Source organism: Stylophora pistillata, chromosome 1 (assembly GCF_964205215.1).
Source record: "Stylophora pistillata chromosome 1, jaStyPist1.2, whole genome shotgun sequence".
Taxonomy (NCBI): Eukaryota; Metazoa; Cnidaria; class Anthozoa; order Scleractinia; family Pocilloporidae; genus Stylophora; species Stylophora pistillata.
In genome coordinates, this window is record NC_142519.1 from 54,051,554 (window position 1) to 54,071,372 (window position 19,819).

At 37.8% G+C, this 19,819-nt stretch overlaps 2 protein-coding genes across 4 annotated transcripts; both read left to right on the forward strand.

Moving 5' to 3' along the window:
• The first annotated feature begins 75 nt into the window (after positions 1 to 75).
• LOC111335382 (putative skeletal organic matrix protein 8) lies at positions 76 to 4,344 on the forward strand. Of its 2 annotated transcripts, none has more exons than XM_088762597.1 (3): positions 76 to 482; positions 2,136 to 2,228; positions 3,043 to 4,344. In XM_088762597.1, the coding sequence occupies exons 2-3, from the start codon at positions 2,211 to 2,213 to the stop codon at positions 3,802 to 3,804; spliced, it is 780 nt and encodes a 259-aa protein (XP_088618723.1). In that variant the 5' UTR covers positions 76 to 482; positions 2,136 to 2,210; the 3' UTR covers positions 3,805 to 4,344. The 2 variants fall into 2 exon arrangements, with proteins under 2 accessions (XP_088618723.1, XP_088618719.1); XM_088762593.1 differs by having other exon boundaries at positions 78 to 453.
• Positions 4,345 to 14,328: 9,984 nt separating this feature from the next.
• On the forward strand, positions 14,329 to 18,633 carry LOC111335359 (putative skeletal organic matrix protein 8). 2 transcript variants are annotated; one of them, XM_088762611.1, is made up of 3 exons: positions 14,329 to 15,811; positions 16,080 to 16,161; positions 17,007 to 18,633. In XM_088762611.1, the coding sequence occupies exons 2-3, from the start codon at positions 16,144 to 16,146 to the stop codon at positions 17,781 to 17,783; spliced, it is 795 nt and encodes a 264-aa protein (XP_088618737.1). In that variant the 5' UTR covers positions 14,329 to 15,811; positions 16,080 to 16,143; the 3' UTR covers positions 17,784 to 18,633. The 2 variants fall into 2 exon arrangements, with proteins under 2 accessions (XP_088618737.1, XP_022796979.2); XM_022941244.2 differs by having other exon boundaries at positions 14,329 to 16,161.
• Positions 18,634 to 19,819: the final 1,186 nt, after the last annotated feature.

Sequence of the window (19,819 nt, forward strand, 5' to 3'; positions counted from 1 at the left end):
GATAGACGAGATTGGTTTCAGGGATGGTCTTAACCCCATGAGTAATTTCTGCCACAGCATCCGGTAATACATCTTCAAGTGCTGACGTGGTGGAAAGAAGGAAAAATATCAACGATAAGATGAGAAACCGTTTAATATCTCGGAAGGGAAATACAGATGTATATTGATAAATGTTGAAAGCGGTTGCTTGGTGACCAATGGGACTTTGAAAGTTATCACGTTATATTGCATCGACCGTGGTGCTAATTATTTTTCAATTTGAAGCACTAAAGTAATCTTATTATTCATATCTATTTTTGATGATGCCAAGTCTACACAAATAACTCTACGACGTCATACTGGGCCGTTAGCGATATAAAGCTTTAAAGAACTTCTCTTTCAGTCAGAGTCAAGCCCTTCCTCGGAGTAGTTAGACAGAGCTCAGAAGCCGAGGAGAAGCACATCGCCAGAAGGGTAAGCTCCTAGCGGATTCTTGATATTAGGTAAAGGTCAAATGAATATCAACAAGAAAAGTGAGACGATATCTCGTTGTTACAGATCGACTGCCGATTTGTTAATGCAAATGTCAAATCATGATGTAAAGCAAAAACTGGCTGTTCATTTTCATACATACCGAAAAAGCGTTGGCCAAGTTAACATGGTTTATTAAGCGACTGTGTGTCACAAAACATGGCTACCTCACTCTTACTAGAATAAAAATCCCGCGTAGATTTCATGTCTCACAAAACTAATCTTAAGACTTTGAGGCTCCCGATGAAATGAAATGATTAACAGAGAATTTCACAACGGCTGGAAAATAATCCGATCAACTTCAAGAGGCTTACTAGGTCAGTTTTCCTACTTCCGTTTTCTGACAAATGGGAAAAAGTAAATTCCGCGTTCAGAGAACTCTTTATGGTTTCAGAAAAATATTTGATTTGTGAATTTAGTGTTAAGATAGTTCTTAAGCCCAATTTTTTTTCTTTTTTTCGGTTTTGAATGCCCGCTTAAATTTAAATCAAGTATAACTCACGAAGAACCATTACACTTCTTAATAAACAATATTTGCCTCCTTAATTATGGCCAAATTGTTGTGTGTATCATTACACCTCGAGTCTCACCCAGTTGAGACAAGCCGCTGAAGTTGTTCGTGTTGCTGATGAGCAACAAAAAAGATAAAACTCTTTTGATGTCGAAAATCGTCGGTCGAGAGCCATGACCTCCTTAAGTCGAAAGGGTTTTTTTTTATTATTACTAATTTCGAGTACTGCTATTCAAAAAAGCCAAATTTGACGTCACCGTATCCAGATTACATTATAATCTATGTAATCGGCGAAAACGTCACAAGTTGAGGGTTGTTCTGACTTTCTGGGATGAAATTTTCAATCGACTTTAAATGGTTCATAATTCGTTTGTAAGTTAAACTATTTATATAGGCGACAAATTCAATCAAGAAAACAAGAACTGCCAACCTATTACTCACGTTTAAGCTTCGATGAAAGGCGCTTTAACAGATAATGTTTGATTGCCGCTGAAATTAATCGGCGATTAACCTTTGTCTGTTTTGCTTGTAAACCAAGAAAGCGAAAACTACACAACAAAAAGATATCAATACTAATCAAACTAATCCGCTTGATATTTAATTGCTGTGTTTAGGCTTCTTTATTATAGACTGTTAAGGTTTTCAAATTTCCTGTCTACTAACGACGTTGACGTTGACGTCTACGTCACCCAGTGACGTTTTCGGTAATTTATGAAATCTTTTTAGACTCACTCTCATTGTAACAAACCTTTGAAAAATCCCTCAAGGGAACACAGCGAAATAGTTTTCTGAAAAGTGATTCCACGATTTTCACTTTGATACGTAAAGAATTGCGAGCCGGACGTCCAGAAGTTCAAATTTTACCGTTTGTAATGAGCGTTATGCTCAATTCACAATACGTCTACTTTACTCTGTTGCATCAGGAAAAATATATAAATAGATAGATATATTCTTCTGGAACTTACCGCAAAACGGAATTCACCCGGTTGCATGGCTGCGGCTACGGTACGGAGTTCAGACGTCGTCGGAGTCCTGTAATTGATGTAGTCCTAAATGATACCGAAAAATATTTACGTCTAACAAGTTTTTCATTATCTGTACTTTTTGGTACTAGCACAAGGAACGAAAAAAGGAAGTGTCTTATCAGTCTAGAAAAACAAGCGTCAGTACTGAGAACACCAAAGAAGTAATGGAGCTGAAAGTAAAGGTAAGATTCTACTCAACATTTTAATTCCGACTAACACCTCTTTTCAAAAAGCTAGTTAGATACACGTGTACAGATAATTTGGTTGATCTTTTAATGTGTGTTTGCCACGTTATCCACCTACGCGCTACTCCCTAGTTTTGAACTCTGGAATAATGAATGTTTAGATACTCAACCAAACGGTTCTATTCACCACCCGAATGAAATGATTTAGTTTTTCGAACAAGATATCAGTTTCTGGTTTTTAGGCGCATTGGATTCAACCACCAATCTCTAGCTCTATTCGCCCGTCTTTGGCCTTCTTATATCTGCTATTTAAATGATCTAACATTTTAGCATACACGAGTTTCACGGCACCAACAAACTCTCCCCTCCATTTATTTCGAAGCCTACAGTTATTTCACAGTTACTTCCAGCTCTAAAGCGAAGGCTGAGGTGTTCGTAACGAAATTATGATCACGAAATAAATGGTCTGTAACTCGCAAAGTAATTTCCTTGAAGTAGATAAATTGTCAATCCCTGAAGATAGATCCACTATCGTCAGCATAATCCAAGAGCTAACTGTTTACAAACTTAACTCAGTGCGTCTTATCGCCAGAGCACTGAGATTTTTGTTCATCGTGGCTGTAAGGAACCAACTTCGAAAAAGAATCAACCATACCAAGTGGTCTTATCTTAGTATTTCATATCACTTCATAGATCGGCCAAGATTAATAACAAAAGATCTAGAGAACCGAGAAAAGCGATTGTTATCTTACATAGCATTCATTGCAGTAGAGATCAATTCAATTCAATTAATTTGCATTTTTTTTTCCAGCTGTTAGTTGTTCTGCCTGCCATTTTACTTTTCATGGAAGTCTCGCCAACTCTCGGATTTCGCCGAGAGTCTCGACATATTTCCCCTGCACGCCTACCAAAAGTCATAACCAAAAGAAGATGCCGGAAAGTGTGGTCTAAACTTCCACCGGTGTCAGTTCGCCGCTTTTTCAGAGATCCAATATGCGTTCGACCTAGCGAAACAGACTTGTTAAAAAAGCTGAAGGATATTGGTGGCTTCAACCCTCGGTACGTGGCAACCAACAGGATACAAGCGAAGAAATTCCCCAATCTTCTTAGAGATATGGACCCTGTGCCTGCTAAACGACCCCCATACAGGCAGACCAAGAACACTTCCACTACTATCACCTTGGTTGGGAGGAAACTAGGAAACGTCTTACCAAAGGTTGCAGGTACTACCGTTAACCAAGAATGCTTTGCTGCAGGTTCCATCGTTTCAGGAAGCGTCTTACAGCGTCTTTGCAGCGAATGCTCAGCCATTACGCAACTTCCAGTTGATGTTTTCCCTCGATTTATCAATGAGATTATCTGCGAGGAAACCGGCATCCAGTTTTGCGGCTCTCCACCTATAGGCCAATGTCAACAAAGGAATTTGCAATTTAGGTTTCTTCGTTTCACAGGAAATTTTATACGAAACGATGAACTTAGTGCGCTACTTGGATTTGATGTGTTTGTCGAAGAGACTGACGATTTTGATCAAAATGTTAGAGTATGTTGCGAGTGCCGTACTTTCGTGGGCTGAACTGATAATATTTAAAGTGCCAGAAACCATAATGAACTATTCTATTTTGCTTAACAATTTTCATCCACATTCAATAATTGCCGAATAAGCTTATGTGATGCTCCGTATATCTTTCAGCGAAGTACTTACAAAAATTTTTTTCATTTTTATTATCGATTAGAATTTACAAGAATAGGTAGTGAAATCGCGTTGCGAATTTCACATGGCAGTGGCGTTTGAAGCGAAAAATTCTAGCTGAAATAGCATCATTTGGTTTCGCCAGAGAGCTTACTCTCAAAATCTCTGCTTTTGAGGAACACGCAGCGAAAGTTTCAGGAATAATGACAGGAACTGCATTGATTTATGGGAATTTCAAAGTACAATGTGATGTAGTGGTTGTCTTAGCAACATGTTATATGCTGATTTTTTATCTAGTGTTCAACAATTATTGTAAAACTAACCATTATTTCTGTGTAAAAGTAAAAGATTGTACTAAACATAAATATTACAAATAATGCTTTTGAAAAATAAAGGCTACCACATACGTGGCAATGAAAAGAAGTACTCATTTGCCATTGCATTTATAAGAAGGTGCTCGGGGGATTACCCCGTCGCCAACGAGAACAGATCTTCGGTTCGATGCTGTACTGATCGATTCTTTTCGGGCGTGGATCCAAGAGCCCTCTTTTCCTAGTAATATAGTCGGAATAAAAAAAAAAGATACTGAAATGAAAATTAAGTTTAAAGGTAACTAATCGGTTTTTCTTGAAATGATAAAGATAGATTTCCACCATCGAAATTTTTCTTCTTGGTATCATGAACGACACACAATATCGTATCCAGCTCCATTTACGAAGTATTATCATTGAAAAAAGGACCACAATAAGTTTCCGTTACCTTCTAAGTTTAGCAATCGCCAACCAAGTTTTTACACCAATACTTAAATTCTCATTAAAACGTAACAAAATCTTATTCAAATTCATCCGTGAACGTTTAATGGGACATGGATAGGATATCCCTTGGTTAATTAGTTACTAATATTGTGACCTGCTGCTCAGTTTCCCCATATGTACATTTAAAGCCTTCTTTTTATTTTCTCTTTGCTACACCTCTTCTGCTCTAAATCAATGTTAGCTACCAGAGAGTAACGTCGAAGGAGTTGATTGCAGGGAGTATTACTATTGCGTTAGGTATTAGCTTTGGAGCGAAAGCATCCTTTCCTACTTAGATTGTATGAAGTAGTTTTCTCTTCAGGAACGATGTCTTTAGAGAGTGCGAGCCCTGTGAGATCACCTTATCAAAAATGATTCAGTCCGCCCCGTGTCTCTAAAAGGCTTGAAATAATAAAGTGTCACTTTACCTTTATTGAAATAATAAAGTGTCACTTTGCCTTTTATCTTTTTAGATAAACTGATGTTGCAAGCTGCTTATGACATCAGTTTATCTAAAAAGAGCTGGATTTGTTGTAAGGTCTGATTCAGAGGCTCCATACACTGGAAGGACATATGTCAAAATTGGTAAAACAATAGATCTAAAGACCATTCCTCGCTGACTAAATGTAAAGTCCTAGATCTAAAGTCCATTCCTCGCTGACTGTAGCGTTCTTTCCTGAGAGTTCGCAGAACGTGCAGGTATTTGTTTCCTTTCATTAGCTTCAGTTCAGCTTTGCGTGACAGCTGCTAAATTTACAGTCACTCTGGCTTCTGACCGCACAATGTTTGCAATTTACTCCAACTGCCTCAGAATTAGGCAGTGAAGAGAAAAAAATTTTTTTTCTTCTAGCTTCTCGGTACAAGAAAAGACATTTCTATTGGAAAATGCGAGTTAGAAAAGTTAATTAAGAAGTCATAAAGCAATACGAAGCAATATCGGATGATGCTGAGCGTCAAACTTATCGATTCCGTGATGTAAGAGACACAGGAAGTAACCTCAGACAGTACTAGTACCATGATAATTGTAACATTATCTGCGCTACAGCGGTACTCAACCTCTTTTAAATTTCCCTTCACAAGAAAGCAGATACTGCATTTAGGCCAGTAACTCTGCACCAGCCAATGAATACGACCACTTTCGCAAGTAAGGCAGGAAGTCTCGTGGATTGTCATAAAACTTTCCGTTTAACTTGATCTTGACAACACTACGATGTACACTGTATGCTCACTCTCAGTCGTACTATGAATAGAGTGTTCTGTCAGTAAACCAGTAAAACTGTGTTCTAAATAACCCGTCAGATAACCGCTCCAGCAATGCACTGCCGGAAACAGCTATCTGAAGCCGAATTCTTTACGTGGAAAGACTTCCTAGAGGAATCTAAAATGCAAACGCAGAAAAACCAGCTTCGCAATTTCATTCAAGTGTCCTAGAATGATTAATTTTAGATTAAAAGTATAAGCTTTAAAGATTTCACTCCTTGTCCTTTTACGATGAGGCAAGGACATATATAAAAGCCGTTGCTTCTCTAAGAGTTAAGAAAAGACGACATCCTATGCAAGAAAGAGACAGCGGAAGTTGTTGCTACAGTTGTTTAATCTGAAACATGCTGAAACTTTCCTGTTATGCTGACAGGCCGATCACTCAAGAATGCAATGGCCAACAGAAAAAAATTTAAATGTATACATATATTTTGGGAGCTGATGCCAAATCAAAATTAGTTAAATCATATTTAAAGCATTTGCAGTCAAAAATTGCTTGTCAAATCCTAGCTATATGTGGAAGACCCCCTGGATGTATCTAGAATGCAAACACGGAAAAACTATCGTAACCTCAAGTGATATTGCATCGACCGTGCGTGCTAATTATTTTTCAGTTTTACATTGAAACACTAAAATAATCTTATTACTCATATCTGTTGTCGATGATGCCAAGTCAACGGAATGAATGAGTTGCCCGTAACTAGATCCCTATCATGCGCAAAGGGTTCTGGGATCGCCCCGGGGCAAATATTGCGAGTTGCTCAGTACAAAGAAATATATGGCGGAAACTTGTTTTGACGTACAAAAAGACGATTCTGGAGAGAATTCAGCGCATTTTTACAGCCGTTTAATCAGGAAAGGAAGAGAGCAATGTTGATTCGGGGGAAGCGTAAGTTTTTGATCGAATTATTCTGAAATATGCGATAAAATGTACCAATAAAGTTCTATGCATGCGAAAGGTTTCTTATGAAATCGACATCGCGTAATGGTCTCGAAATATTCCAAAGTAAGGTATAAATAAGAGGAAATTACTCAATAAAGAAATTTCAGTTTTATATAGGTGTGAACAGCCTGTTTTTAACATTAGCTAACGTCTTTTATATACGAGTTATGGCTTCCGAAAATCTACCTCCTCAAAAGAGAGAGGTCGTTGTCAGTGGAGATGGAAATTGTTTTTACCGAGCTATCGCTCCCTGGAGGAACGAAATAAGTGATGAGAAACATGAAGAAATCTGCATGTTAAGTTCCAGTTTGATAGAGAGAAATCCAAAATTGTTTGAGCCGCTACTCTTCGCTTCCAATTCCGTGGGGAGTCGTGTCAAGAAAAGCAAGATAGCAAGACCTTGGGCTAAAATTGTGGACACTTCAGCTGTACATCGCTCGTCAAGCGACCCATTTACACGTTCTCGTCGTCGCAGAAAAAATGTTACAATTTTGAACCGAATTTGAACACTGATTCGTTTTCGTCGATCAAATCAAAGAAGTGCAGGTGTCCAATCACTTTAATGTATCACAATGATTATGCTTAAACAAACCATTTTAATCTCCCTCTGCAACTGTGGGACAATACAAGAACAAAAATTGGCACTGTGAGATGAGACACCTTTTGGTTACTGGTAAAAAAATTAAATATGTTATACCAGACAAAAAACTTTAGAAAGTTATCCCCTTACTGATGTATCACTGACTGTTAAAAATTTCATCGATCAAGAAGAATTTAAAGAAAACCAAGGGCAAAATTCTACCACTCAAAAGTCAGTGAAAAACAGCACTTGTTCATTTGATCCTGAGGGGCTTCTTCTCTTTATTGGTAGCAGTTATTCCTGGATAGGAGCAAGTTTAGGTGGTATTAGAAGATTTCATTGTTGTGACCCTTCAGTATATATATTCCCTTAGCTCCGGTTGGAGCATAGGCCATTAACCACTTCCGTCCTCCATCGGGTTCTGTCCTGGGCAAATCTTCCTAAAGTGGCCCAAGTGTGGCCCCAGTTTCTCATTTGGGACTCTACACCTCTTGTGACCCTTCAGTAGTAGAGATAAAATGTCTAATCAAAGGAAAGGACCTTGACCCTAAAATTGCTTTCCTGCTACCAACATTTGGTGGAAAAAAAAGTTGAAGATGGGAATCACTTTCTTGACAAAAATCACTTACATTATTTCCAAGTTCAGACTGGCATGGCAGTTTCAGGTTTAAAAACTTGTGATTTTGTAACATATAGAAGTAAAGGGATATTTGATGATGATGATGATTCTGATGATGGCAAACAGCCGAAAACGTTTGGTTTAAACCTTTAAATAATTTTTTTTCTTTATCTTTTAGCCTTGTATATATAATATCTAAAGGGATATTTATTGTTACAATTCTAGGAAACTGTTATAGCAACAGTTTACAAGTTTTATTGTAGGCAAATAGTTCCTTCTTTCCTTATGAAAGCCTTATATAGTTACAATTTTCACATAAAACAGTTATCCCAAAGTCAAGAAGATCAACAAAATCACTAAATAAAACTTTTACTATTGCAGTGTGCTCCTTACTTTATGCTTCTTCTACATAAATTAGTGTAAGTAGCACAAACAAAAATAATTCTATCCAGCATTGCTTTAAACAAAAAGGGAATAACTCCTGAAAGAATTCTAGATTGTTTTAATTTCAAAGTGTTACTCTCAACATGAGTATGTAGTGCTGCCACGCAACGGGTGTGTGTATTCTTTTTGGCTGACAGACGTGGTCCTCGACGGTAGGCTGGTGAAACAAGGTGGAATTTCTTAAGTGTTAGGAGATCCCAAATCACAAAACCCTTGTCAGCCATGACTGCATCCCCTTCCTCAAGCAAATCCAGCAGTCCACTTTGCCTAACAATTTCTTTATCACTGATGGATCCTGTCCATAATGGTGGAATGAAAGATACTACACCAGTTGGCGTTATTTCTACTAGTAATTTAGCATTATTATTCAACTACACTTCGTAGTGTACAAATAACGCCATAGACGAGTACAAATATCACGCGGTATTTGTACTCTAGAGTACCGGTTAAACAGGTTTTCTCACATCGCGCAAGCGAAGAGTTGAATCATGCGAAAAAAAAAATGGCGGAAAATTTGAATCATATTTCCGACGACGAAGAGTCAGAATGGCTGGCAAATATACATCCGAGTTTATTAAATGACTAGAACAAAGAAAGCAGCTAGACGACCTGGAAATTTCTTCATTTACTGAAGAAAGTAGAAACAGCAACACGACAACGCGCCAATTCCGTTCCCCTTCGCATACTTCTGTCACGCACTCCCCGTAAATAAATATCCGCGAAATTCGCCCGTACTGAAATAACTGTTTGGCGTGTTGGATGATGAATATGATGAATAACTTATTAGACGTTTTGTTGGTATTTTTAATTTGACTCGGCTCGCCCCACGGGTTCGTCAAAATACGACACAACTCGTAAAAATACTCAGCGAGACTACACAACAAAACTTCTAATAAGATATATGTATTCCAGCGTTTATAATTACTCCATGTGATCTTTTGGCTTGAAGGAACTGTTACTTTTTGTATAAAGGGTTCAAGACAGCCATTAATTACTCTTACACTCTTAATTTTCTAACCTTTTTGGAAGACACTTTAGTAATTCTGATCTTGAAAGCCAAGGAACTAAAGAGGACAGCTCTTGAGAAGGAAGTACTATCCATGTATTATAAATTCTGGACACTTGAGATGAATTAATGCTACAAGTGTCAGCTAGGAATTTGACATCGAAACCTTTTCTTGTTCTAACAAACCTTCGTACTCATGGTAACCTTGAATTGAACACGATTAATAGCTCTGGCCCACGACAAAAAAAAATCTTTCTCATTCTTCAACGAGTGGAATCTTAATATCCCAACGTGAGGAAGAATCTTTTGCCTTTCTGGGTACCTTCGATCGTTGTCACAACCCCAATGATTGCCACGAGGCATATTTCCTATACATAATATTTGCGTTTACGAGCTTACAAATAAACCAGAAGTAGACTGTACACACTTATTTACAACTGAAATCTCTTTATTGGGTTCTTTCCCAGCCAAACTTAAAACCGCCAAAGTAGTTCCAGTCTTTAAATCTGAAGATGCATCTAAGCCTGGAAATTATCGACCAATCTCTTTGTTATCCATTTTTTAACAGAATATTTGAAAAGCTGGTTTATAAAAGACTTGTTAAGTTTGTCAATAAACACAATTTATTTTTTTCTCAGTTCGTGAGAGGGCGGTATTCTACAAATCCTGCAATCTGATTGGTTCCGAGAGCGGGCAGTATTCTCCCCATCCGGCCGCTCACAGTGGGCGGTATCCGTTTCGCTTGAGTGACTTTGCAGAACATCTCAAGCTTCGTTGCAATTTTTTTTCACAAATATATCTCATTTTGCCGGTCGGGCAGAATTTTGGAGCAAAGACTTCGGTAACGACCTTTCGGCGATAAATAATTTTAATTTTTTCTTCTCTCTCGCTCTCAAAATTACTTTGGTTTTTCCGCAAAAATTGATTTCCAAATAAATTTGGTAGTACTGAATTTGTTTTGAAAGCGATTGAAACGCGACCTAAAAACAATTTGTTATTTAATAATCCTTCCTAAAATGTAACTCAGAAAGTTAAACGAGAGGTTGTTGCAGTTAACAATTACGTTAATCAATGTGACTTTCCTTCGTTTATATCTGAATTCTTCCTTCCTCCACATAGTTCGTTCGTTTGTGATAGGCTGAGCGAAGGTTTGAGTTCTTCTATAAATTCACTTTCGCCTATTCTTCGCAAACGCCTTGAATTTGGACATTTCTACCGTAAACTTCACAACAGAAACCGGAGGTATTAGATGAATAAAAGTCACATTAAATCCCCTTGTGTCTAGCTGGAAAGAGTCTCACTGACTTCAGCTTTTCAGTGTAAGAAAGAAAGATTCACACGCACCATTGCAGAAAACGAACAAGCAGACTGACAACACCAAAACACATTGCGTTCACTTACAATTTGACTTTCCGTGAAATTTTAAAACGGAGCAGAGGTAAATCTTTGAAGATTAATCGTCGTTGGAAATAAACAGTACTTTCCGTAAGATCTCTGAGTGTGTTTTTTTTTTTTTTTTACGAGAAGATTGTTCCATGGTCATTTAACTCGTGTGTGTTTATCATACAAGTGCCGTTGTTTATTCAAAAGCGTTAGCATTTTTTCCTCTTCAATTGACAGGTGTCAGATCTTGACAGTTACTTGTCAAAAACTGTTTCAAAGTTTGTTCGGAAGCCTTTCAAGTTACATTTAATTTACAAATAAAAATATTTCGATGAAAGCTTTCTCTTTAAATTCAATAACGTCTGTTTTGTTTATCATCCACTCGCTAAAAAAATGAATTATTAAGTTTATGGAGGATTTTTCCGTAATTAAACTCGTAATTGTAGCCCTAAATCATCGATAGGTTCTTTTGACAATCATTTCGTTATGTGTTAGAAAAAAATAAAAATGTTAGTCAACAGCTTAGGTCGGTTCGTGTTGGGAAAAACTGTGCCCTCTTTCTTGAGTACCACCCCAAGACTTCGGGCACAGTTTTTCCCAATACGGACCTCCCGGCTGGTGAATAACATATGTATATTATATTCATCACAATATGGATTCCGCAGAAAGCATAGTACACAACACGCTGTTCTAGAAATCCTAAATGACATTTTTACTAATTTTGATAACGGTCAATTCACTGTTTGTTTATTCATTGATTTGAAAAAGGCTTTCGACACAGTTAATAATGAAATTCTTCTCTCAAAACTTGAAAATTATGGCCTCAGAGGTATAGTGAATAATTGGTTTAAGCCTAAACATTATACGACCGTCAATGGTTTTATATCTGATGCTTATCAAGCCCTCTGTGGAGTACCCCAAGGCTCTGTAGTGAGACCCTTGCTTTCTCTCCTGTATATAAATGATATATGTAATTCTTCAAATAAACTTCAGTTTTACTTGTTCGCTGATGATACTACTTTAATTTATGCAAACGGTGATCTCAAAAAGCTTGAATCTGAGATTAACGAAGAACTTAACAAAGTTTCCTCGTGGCTAACTCGTGGCTAACAGTAAATTAAGGGGAATATTGGACATCACGTGACTGAGGTATTTGACACCCTCAGGAAACATCTATGACGAGTCTCGACTAAAACCCATGGTTAGGGTTAGGACTGCAGAAATCATGTCAGTTCCATTGACCTTTTTTTCCAGTATCTTGGGTTAGGATTGGATTTGTGTTAGGGTTGGGGTTTGAGCATCTATAAGTCACGTGACCAGCATTCTCATTGCACTCCAGAACCCTGGGGCGGCTAGCCACACGGCAATGGTCTTGCTGAGCCCGAAACATTTTGCTCTGACCTGATAATTTAAGAACTGACCACCCCCCTTAGCTGCACTTTGTGTTCTAATCCCAAATTGAGCCCTGCAAGGCTTTTGACAACTACCCTCCCCCTCTAAGTCCTTATCCTTTACTGCAATTTACACAAAACTTTCTAGTCTTACTAGTACCATAAGTAGTTAACAGCTTGCATAGTTGGTGACATCAAAATAACAATATAGTGACGAAAGGAAGTTTTTATTAACCTTGAACAACGAAAAAACCAATTATATTATCTTTCGCTCACGCCAAAAGACTATTCTTTTTTATCCTGATATTAAAATGGTAAATAGCAATTCAAACACCAGTCAACTGTTACAAATGAAAGGCTACACTAGATATCTTGGTGTACTCATTGATTCCAATCTTTCATGAAAAATTCATGTAGATTACATATGTCAGAAAATCAGTAAAACAATCGGAATTATCGCCAAGCTCAGACATTTTGTTCCCTGTCATGTACTTCTCACTTTATACCGCTCTTTAATCTTACCCTATATCAGCTATGGCCTTTGTGCTTGGGGTCACACCACTGAAGCGCATCTTCATAAACTAACCGCCTCCCGGTTAGCTCAATGGATAGAGCGCTGGACTGTTGTGCAGGAGGTCAAGGGTTGAAGCCCCGGCGGACCAACGCTCAGGGTCTTAAAATAATTGAGAAGAATATGCTGCCTTTCTGTAACATCAAGAAATGGTTAGACATTCTAGTCTTCTCGGATAGGGACGAATAAATGGAGGTCCCGTCTCCTGCAGGGTTGGGGTAGGAGACGTTAATTTCCCACGCACGAGATTACTGTGTGATGGATGTGTGGGATGGGTGGTTAACAGGACCCCCGTTGATACCAGTGTTTACTACACTGAAGGGGCTATCCTGTATAAATATGGATGTCTACTCTATTAGTTCTTCAGAAGAGAGCTCTTAGGCTAATGTTCTTCGCTGATCCAAGGGCTCATGCAGTTCCGTTATTCTTACAAGCTAAACAGTTGCCGATATCATTCTTGTGCTTTGAGCAAATGAGCCTTTTAATGTACGATTTCGACAATAATTTCGTTCCTGATAACATTAAGAATATGTTCACGAAGCTGGCTTCTGACCACAGTTTCCAAACTAGATCTGTTACCAATTAAAATTGTTATGTTGAACAAGTTAGAACTGAAAATATGATGAGAGCCTTCTCTATTTCTGGCACCTTGATCTGAACAGTATTCCACTTCCTATCAAAACACTTTTAAAAAATCAATTTAAAAGCGCAAAAAAGGAAAAATTTTTGAAATTCTGAAAAAAGAGGATGATTATATAAGAATTGCTGATATTAGAGTACAATTCTCAAAATTATAACTATGTGTACTTCCAGTATATACTACAGTCTGCCCTCCTGTTTCATTCTGTCTATAAGCCACACGGCAAACTAGAACTCTTTTAGGATTTTTCGTCTATATATTATATTTATACATATAAATATTCATTTTCTACAGAATTCTTTTCTTTTTTTTTTTTATTTTCCTCTCTTATGCCCGCCTAGAATAGCCCTTGTTACTTGCGGGCCTAAGCATTGTAATTTTTTAATTAAGCTTAAACAAATTTGTTGTTGTTATTTCCTCTGCTTTGTACCTAACTTTGTAATATTTCGAGATCATTACTAAAGGTCGATTTCAGAATAAACCTTACGCAAGGAGAGAACTTTATCGGTACGTTTTATCGCATATTTCATGGTTATTTCAACAAAAACTTACATTTCCCCCTTATCAATATCGCCCTCATCCTTTTCTCATAAAAAGGCTGCAAAAAGGCGCTGAATTCCCTTCAAAACCTTTTTTTTGTACGTCAAAACAGATTTCCGCCATATATTTCTTTGTCGCAAATTGTAATGTTTGCCCAGGGGCGATCCCAGAACCCTTTGCGCATAATAGAGGATCCGGTTACTGGCAACTCATTCATGAACTCTACGACGTCATACTGGGCCGCTAGCGATATAGAGCTTTAAAAAGCTCCTACTTCAGTCAGAGTCAAGTCCATTCTAAGAGTAGCTAGACAGAGCTCAGAAGCCGAGGAGAAGCACATCTCGGTCCCCAGAAGGGTAAGCTCCTGACCGATTTTTGATATTAGGTAAAGGTCAAATGAATATTGAGAAGAAAAGTGAGAAGATATCTCGTTGTTACAGATCGACTGCCGATTTGTTAATGCAAATGTCTAGTCATGATGTAAATCCAAAACTGGTCGTTCATTTTCGTAAATACCAAAAAAAGCGCCGGCTAAGTTAACTTGGTTTATTGAGCGTCTGTGTCTCACAAAACATGGCTACATCATTCTTACTGGAACAAAAATCCCCCGGCGATTTCATGTCTCACCAAATTAATCTTAAGACTTTGAAGGCTTCTGATAAAATGAAATGAATAACAGAGAAATTTCACAGCGGCTGGAAAATAATGCGATCAACTAGCCCCGTACTTCAAGAAGCTTACTAGGTTTTTCTACTTCCGTTTTCTGACAATTAGGAAAAAGTAAATTCCGCGTTCAGAGAACTCTTTATGGTCTGGGAAAGATATTTGATTTGTGAATTTAGTGTCAAGATAGTTCTTAGGGCCTTTGTTTTTTTTTTTTGTTTGTTTCTTTCTTTTTTTTCTTTTTCGTTTTGGAATGCCTGCTTAAAATCAAATCAAGTATAACTCACGAAGAACCATTACACATCTTCATAAACAATATTTGCCTCCTTATGGCCAAATTGTTGTGTGTATTATTACACCTCGAGTCTCATCCAGTCGAGACAAGACCCGAAGTCGTTCACGCTGCTGATAAGCAAGAAAGAAAATAAACATCTTTTTATGTCGAAAATCGTCCGTCGAGAGCCATAACCTGTTTAAGTCAGAAGGATTTATTTATTATTACTAATAATAAGCCAAATTTAACGTCATCGTCTCAAGATAACATCAAGATCTATGTTATCGGCGGAAACGTCACGAGTTTGAGGGCCGGTCCGATGTTTTGGGGTGAAATTTTCAATCGAAATTCTATGGTTCATAATTCGTTTGTGAGATAAACTATTTATTCAGGTGAGAAATCAAAACAAGAGAACACCAACTGCCAACTCATTAGTCACATTTAAGCTTCGTAAAAGGCCCTTTAACAGATACTGGATCAGCGATTCACCTTTGTTTGTTTCGCTCTTAAACCGAGAAAGCAAAAACCACGCAACAAAAAGAAATCACTTCTAATCAAACTAAATCCGCTTGACATTTAATTGCTTTGTTTAAGCTTCTTTATTCAACACTGCTAAGGATTTAAATTTCCTGTCTACTAACGACGTTAACGGTGACGTTTACGTCACTCAGTGACGTTTTCGGTGAGTTATGAAATCGTTTTTTACTCACTCTCATTGTTAAAGGGAACACAGCAAAATAGTTTTTCTTAAAGGGAACACTGCAAAATAGTTTTTCTTAAAGGTGATTCCAAGATTTTCACTTTAATACGCAAAGAGCTTTACACTCAATTCATAATACGTCTACTTTGCTCTGGTACATCCGGAAAAATAGATCAATTCTTCTGGAACTTACCTCAAAACAGAATTCACACGGCTGGCTACGGCTATACGGAACTCATACGTCGTCGGTACTCTGTAGTTGATGTAGTCCTAAATAATACTGAAACATATCTACTTCTAACAAGTTTTTTATTATCTTTATTTTTTGGTATTAACAAATGGAACGAAAGAGAAAGTGTCTTTGTTATCAGTCTAGAAAAACAAGCGTCAGTACTGAGAACACCAAAGAAAGTAATGGAGCTGAAAGTAAAGGTAAGATTCTAATCGACATTTTAATTTCGACAGACACTTCTTTTCAAAAAGCTAGTTAGATACACGTGTACAGGAATCGAAAATGTCTTGTTTGTTTTGGTTGATTTTTTCAATGCGTGTTTGCCACGTTATCCATCCACGTAGTACTCTCTAGTTTTCAACTTTGGATTCATGTGTATTTAGATACTCAACCAAACCGTTCTATTCACCACCTGAATGAATTTAGTTTTTCGAACAAGGTATCAGTTTCTGGTTTTCAGACGCTTTAGATTCAACCACCAATCATCTATTCACCCGTCTTTGGCCTTCTTATATCCGTTATTTAAATGATCTAATATTTTAGCATACATGAACTTTACCGCCACAAATAACAAACAAACTCTACCCTCCATTTATTTCGTAGCCCACAGTTATTTCCTAGTCATTTCCAGCCCTAAAGCGAAGTCTGAAGTGTTCGTGACGAAATTATGATCACGAAATAAATGATCTGTAACTCGCGAAGTACTTCCTTGAAGCAGATAAATTATCAGTCCCTGAAGATAGATCCATAATCGTCAGCATAATCCAAGAGCTAATTATTTACAAACTTACTTCAGTGCGTCTTATCGCCAGGGCACTGAGATTTTTGTTCATCGTGGCTGTAAGGAACCAACTTCGAAACAGACTTAACCATCCCAAGTGGTCCTATCTTATAATTCTATATCACTTCATTAATCAGCCATTCATAATGTTGAGACAGAATGCCCCCTCTCGAATGATTAATAACAAAAGAGAACCGAGAATAGGGACTCATTCACTGCGGTAGAGGTCAGTTCAACTCAATTAACTTGCATTTTTTTTTCCAGCTGTTAGTTGTCCTGCCTGCCATTGTACTTTTCATGGAAGTCTCACCAAGTCTCGGATTCCGCCGAGCTGTGAAGTCCTACGAGCAAGAAAACTCCTCTACTGCATGTCTACCAAAAGTCATACCCAAAAGAAGATGCCGGAAAGTGTGGCCTAAACTTCCACCGGTGCCAGTTCGTCGCTTCCTCAGAGGCCCAATATGCGTTCGACCTAGCGAAACAGACTTGTTGGAAAAGCTTAAGGATATTGGCGGCTTCAACCCTCGGTACGTAGCAACCAACTGGAGACAAGCGAAGAAATTCCCCAATCTTCTTAGAGATAAGGATCCTGTGCATGCTAAACGACCCCCATACAGGCAGACCAAGAACGTTTCCACTACTATCACCTTGGTTGGGAGGAAACTAGGAAACGTCTTACCAGGGGTTGCAGGTACTACCGTTAACCAAGAATGCTTTGCTGCAGGTTCCATCGTTTCAGGAAGCGTCTTAAGGCGTCTTTGCAGCGAATGCTCAGCCATTACGCAGCTTCCAGTTGATGTTTTCCCGCGATTTATTAATGAGATTATCTGCAAGGCAACCGACACGCAGTCTTGCGGCTCTCCACCTATAGGCCGATGTCAACAAAGGAATTTGGAATTTAAGTTTCTTCGTTTCACAGGAAATTTTAAACGACACGACAGACTTAGTGAATTACTTGGAAAAAATGTGTTTGTCGAAGAGACAGACGATTTTGATCAAAATATTAGAGGATGTTGCGAATGCCGTACTTTCGTGGGCTGAACAATATTAGGGACCTTAAGCAACCAGGACGGCGACGGCAACGAGGACGTGGAAAAACAAGAGATCTAATTGGCAGAACAATAGCTCAGCACGTGCATTTTGAAACTTTGTACATTTCTTAGCCGTCCTATGCAAAACAACAACGTGAAATCGCCAAAATTTGCGTCGTCTGCGAACCGAAACCGCAAAGGCAAATTATTTTAATTTCCATTTAGAACTCAACGCTGCTTTTATACGTCATGCTGAAGTTGAGCTGTGGCGTCGTATGAGACAGTAAGTTCCTGCAGGCATTTTTAAAATTCTAACTAAGAGTAGAAATTCATTTTTTAATCGAAGTCTTCCTTGGCGTCGCCGTCCTGACTGCTTAAGGTCCCTATTTGAAAGTGCCAGACGCCATAATGAACTCCTCTCTTTTACTTAACAATATATTTTGATCCACATTTCAGTACTCGCCTTATAAACTTATGTGAGGCTCGGTATAATTTTCAGCGAAGCACTCACAAAAATTTTTTCATTCCATTCGATTAGAATTTACAATTCGAACTGAAATAGTATCATTTGGTTTCGCCAGAGAGCTTACTCTTAAAATCTTTTCTCTTAGAAACGCGCAGCGAAAGTTTCAGGAGTAAGGATAGGAACTACATTGATTCATATGAATTTCAAAGCACAATGTGATGTAGTGATTATCTCAGCGACATACTATATGCTAATTTTTTTTTATCCAGTGTTGAACAATATTGTAAAACTAACCATTTATTCTGCGTAAAAGTAAAAGATTGTACTAAACATAGATATTACAAATAACGCTTCCGAAAAATAAAGGCTAGCACATACGTGGCAATGAAAAGAAGTATTTATTTGCCTTTGCATTTATCACCCGTCAGCAACGAAAACAGATCTTTGGTTCGATGCTGTACTGATCGATTCTTTTTGGGATTGGATCCAGATAGATAGATAGTGAAATGAAAATTAGGTTTAAAGGTAACTGATCGGTTTTTCTTGAAATGATAAAGATAAATTTCCACCATCGGAATTTTCCTTCTTGATATCACGAAAGACACAATACCGCATCTAGCTTAATTAACGAAGTGTAATCATTGAAAAAAAGGACCACAATAAGTTCCCGTTACCTTCTAGATTTAGCAATCGCCACCCAAGTTTTTAACGCCAATAATCGAATTTCATTAAAACGTAACAAAATCTTATTCAAATTTATTCGCGAGCGTTTAGTGAGACACGTATAGGATATCTTTTGGTTAATTAGTTACTGATATTACGACCTGCTGCTTTCCACACATGTACATTTGAATTGAGGCCTTTTTTCATTTTGAACGCGCAATATTTTTTGTTTGTTCGACCTCTTCTGCTCTAAATCAATATTAGCCACTATAGAGTGACGTTGAAGAAGTTCATTGCAGGGAGCATTACTTAGGAAGCTTATTACAGTTCGACTCTTTTTCAAAAGAATTTTCAATAGAGTACAAAAGGTAAGTGTAATTTCTTTCATTTTGGAGTTAAGGAAGACTTTAGAATCACCATCAAGTTTTTTCCCCCTGGTTCAGTCAGCTAGGATTATTTTTATTCCTATCTGGAATATGGGAAGAGCAAACTAAGGGAAAATTGCAGGCGCTTCATTACGACAACTCGATACTGAAACCTGTGAATATATCGGTAATGCATGATAAGACTATTGAATTAAAGTGATTCTCTCGTAGATTCTCAAATATGTAACCTTCACCCTTAAAAAAAATTAAAATCACACGCCTGAAACCATGATCTCCATGCATGTTCGCTAAAATTTCTATCAATAATTATAGTTCCACCATACAGAGCGAGATTGAAATCAAAAATTCATTCCGTTATCATAAATATGGTAACACTGGAAAACCCACATGGCTAGACATGTTCGAAAATTAAAACACGCTTAACGGTATTGTGAGCTTATTACAGAGGGTTATTGGCAAATGACCTGCTGATGATATCAGAAGAATCACGCTGTTGGTTTATTGAAATAAAGCTTAGATTAAGCTACGTAT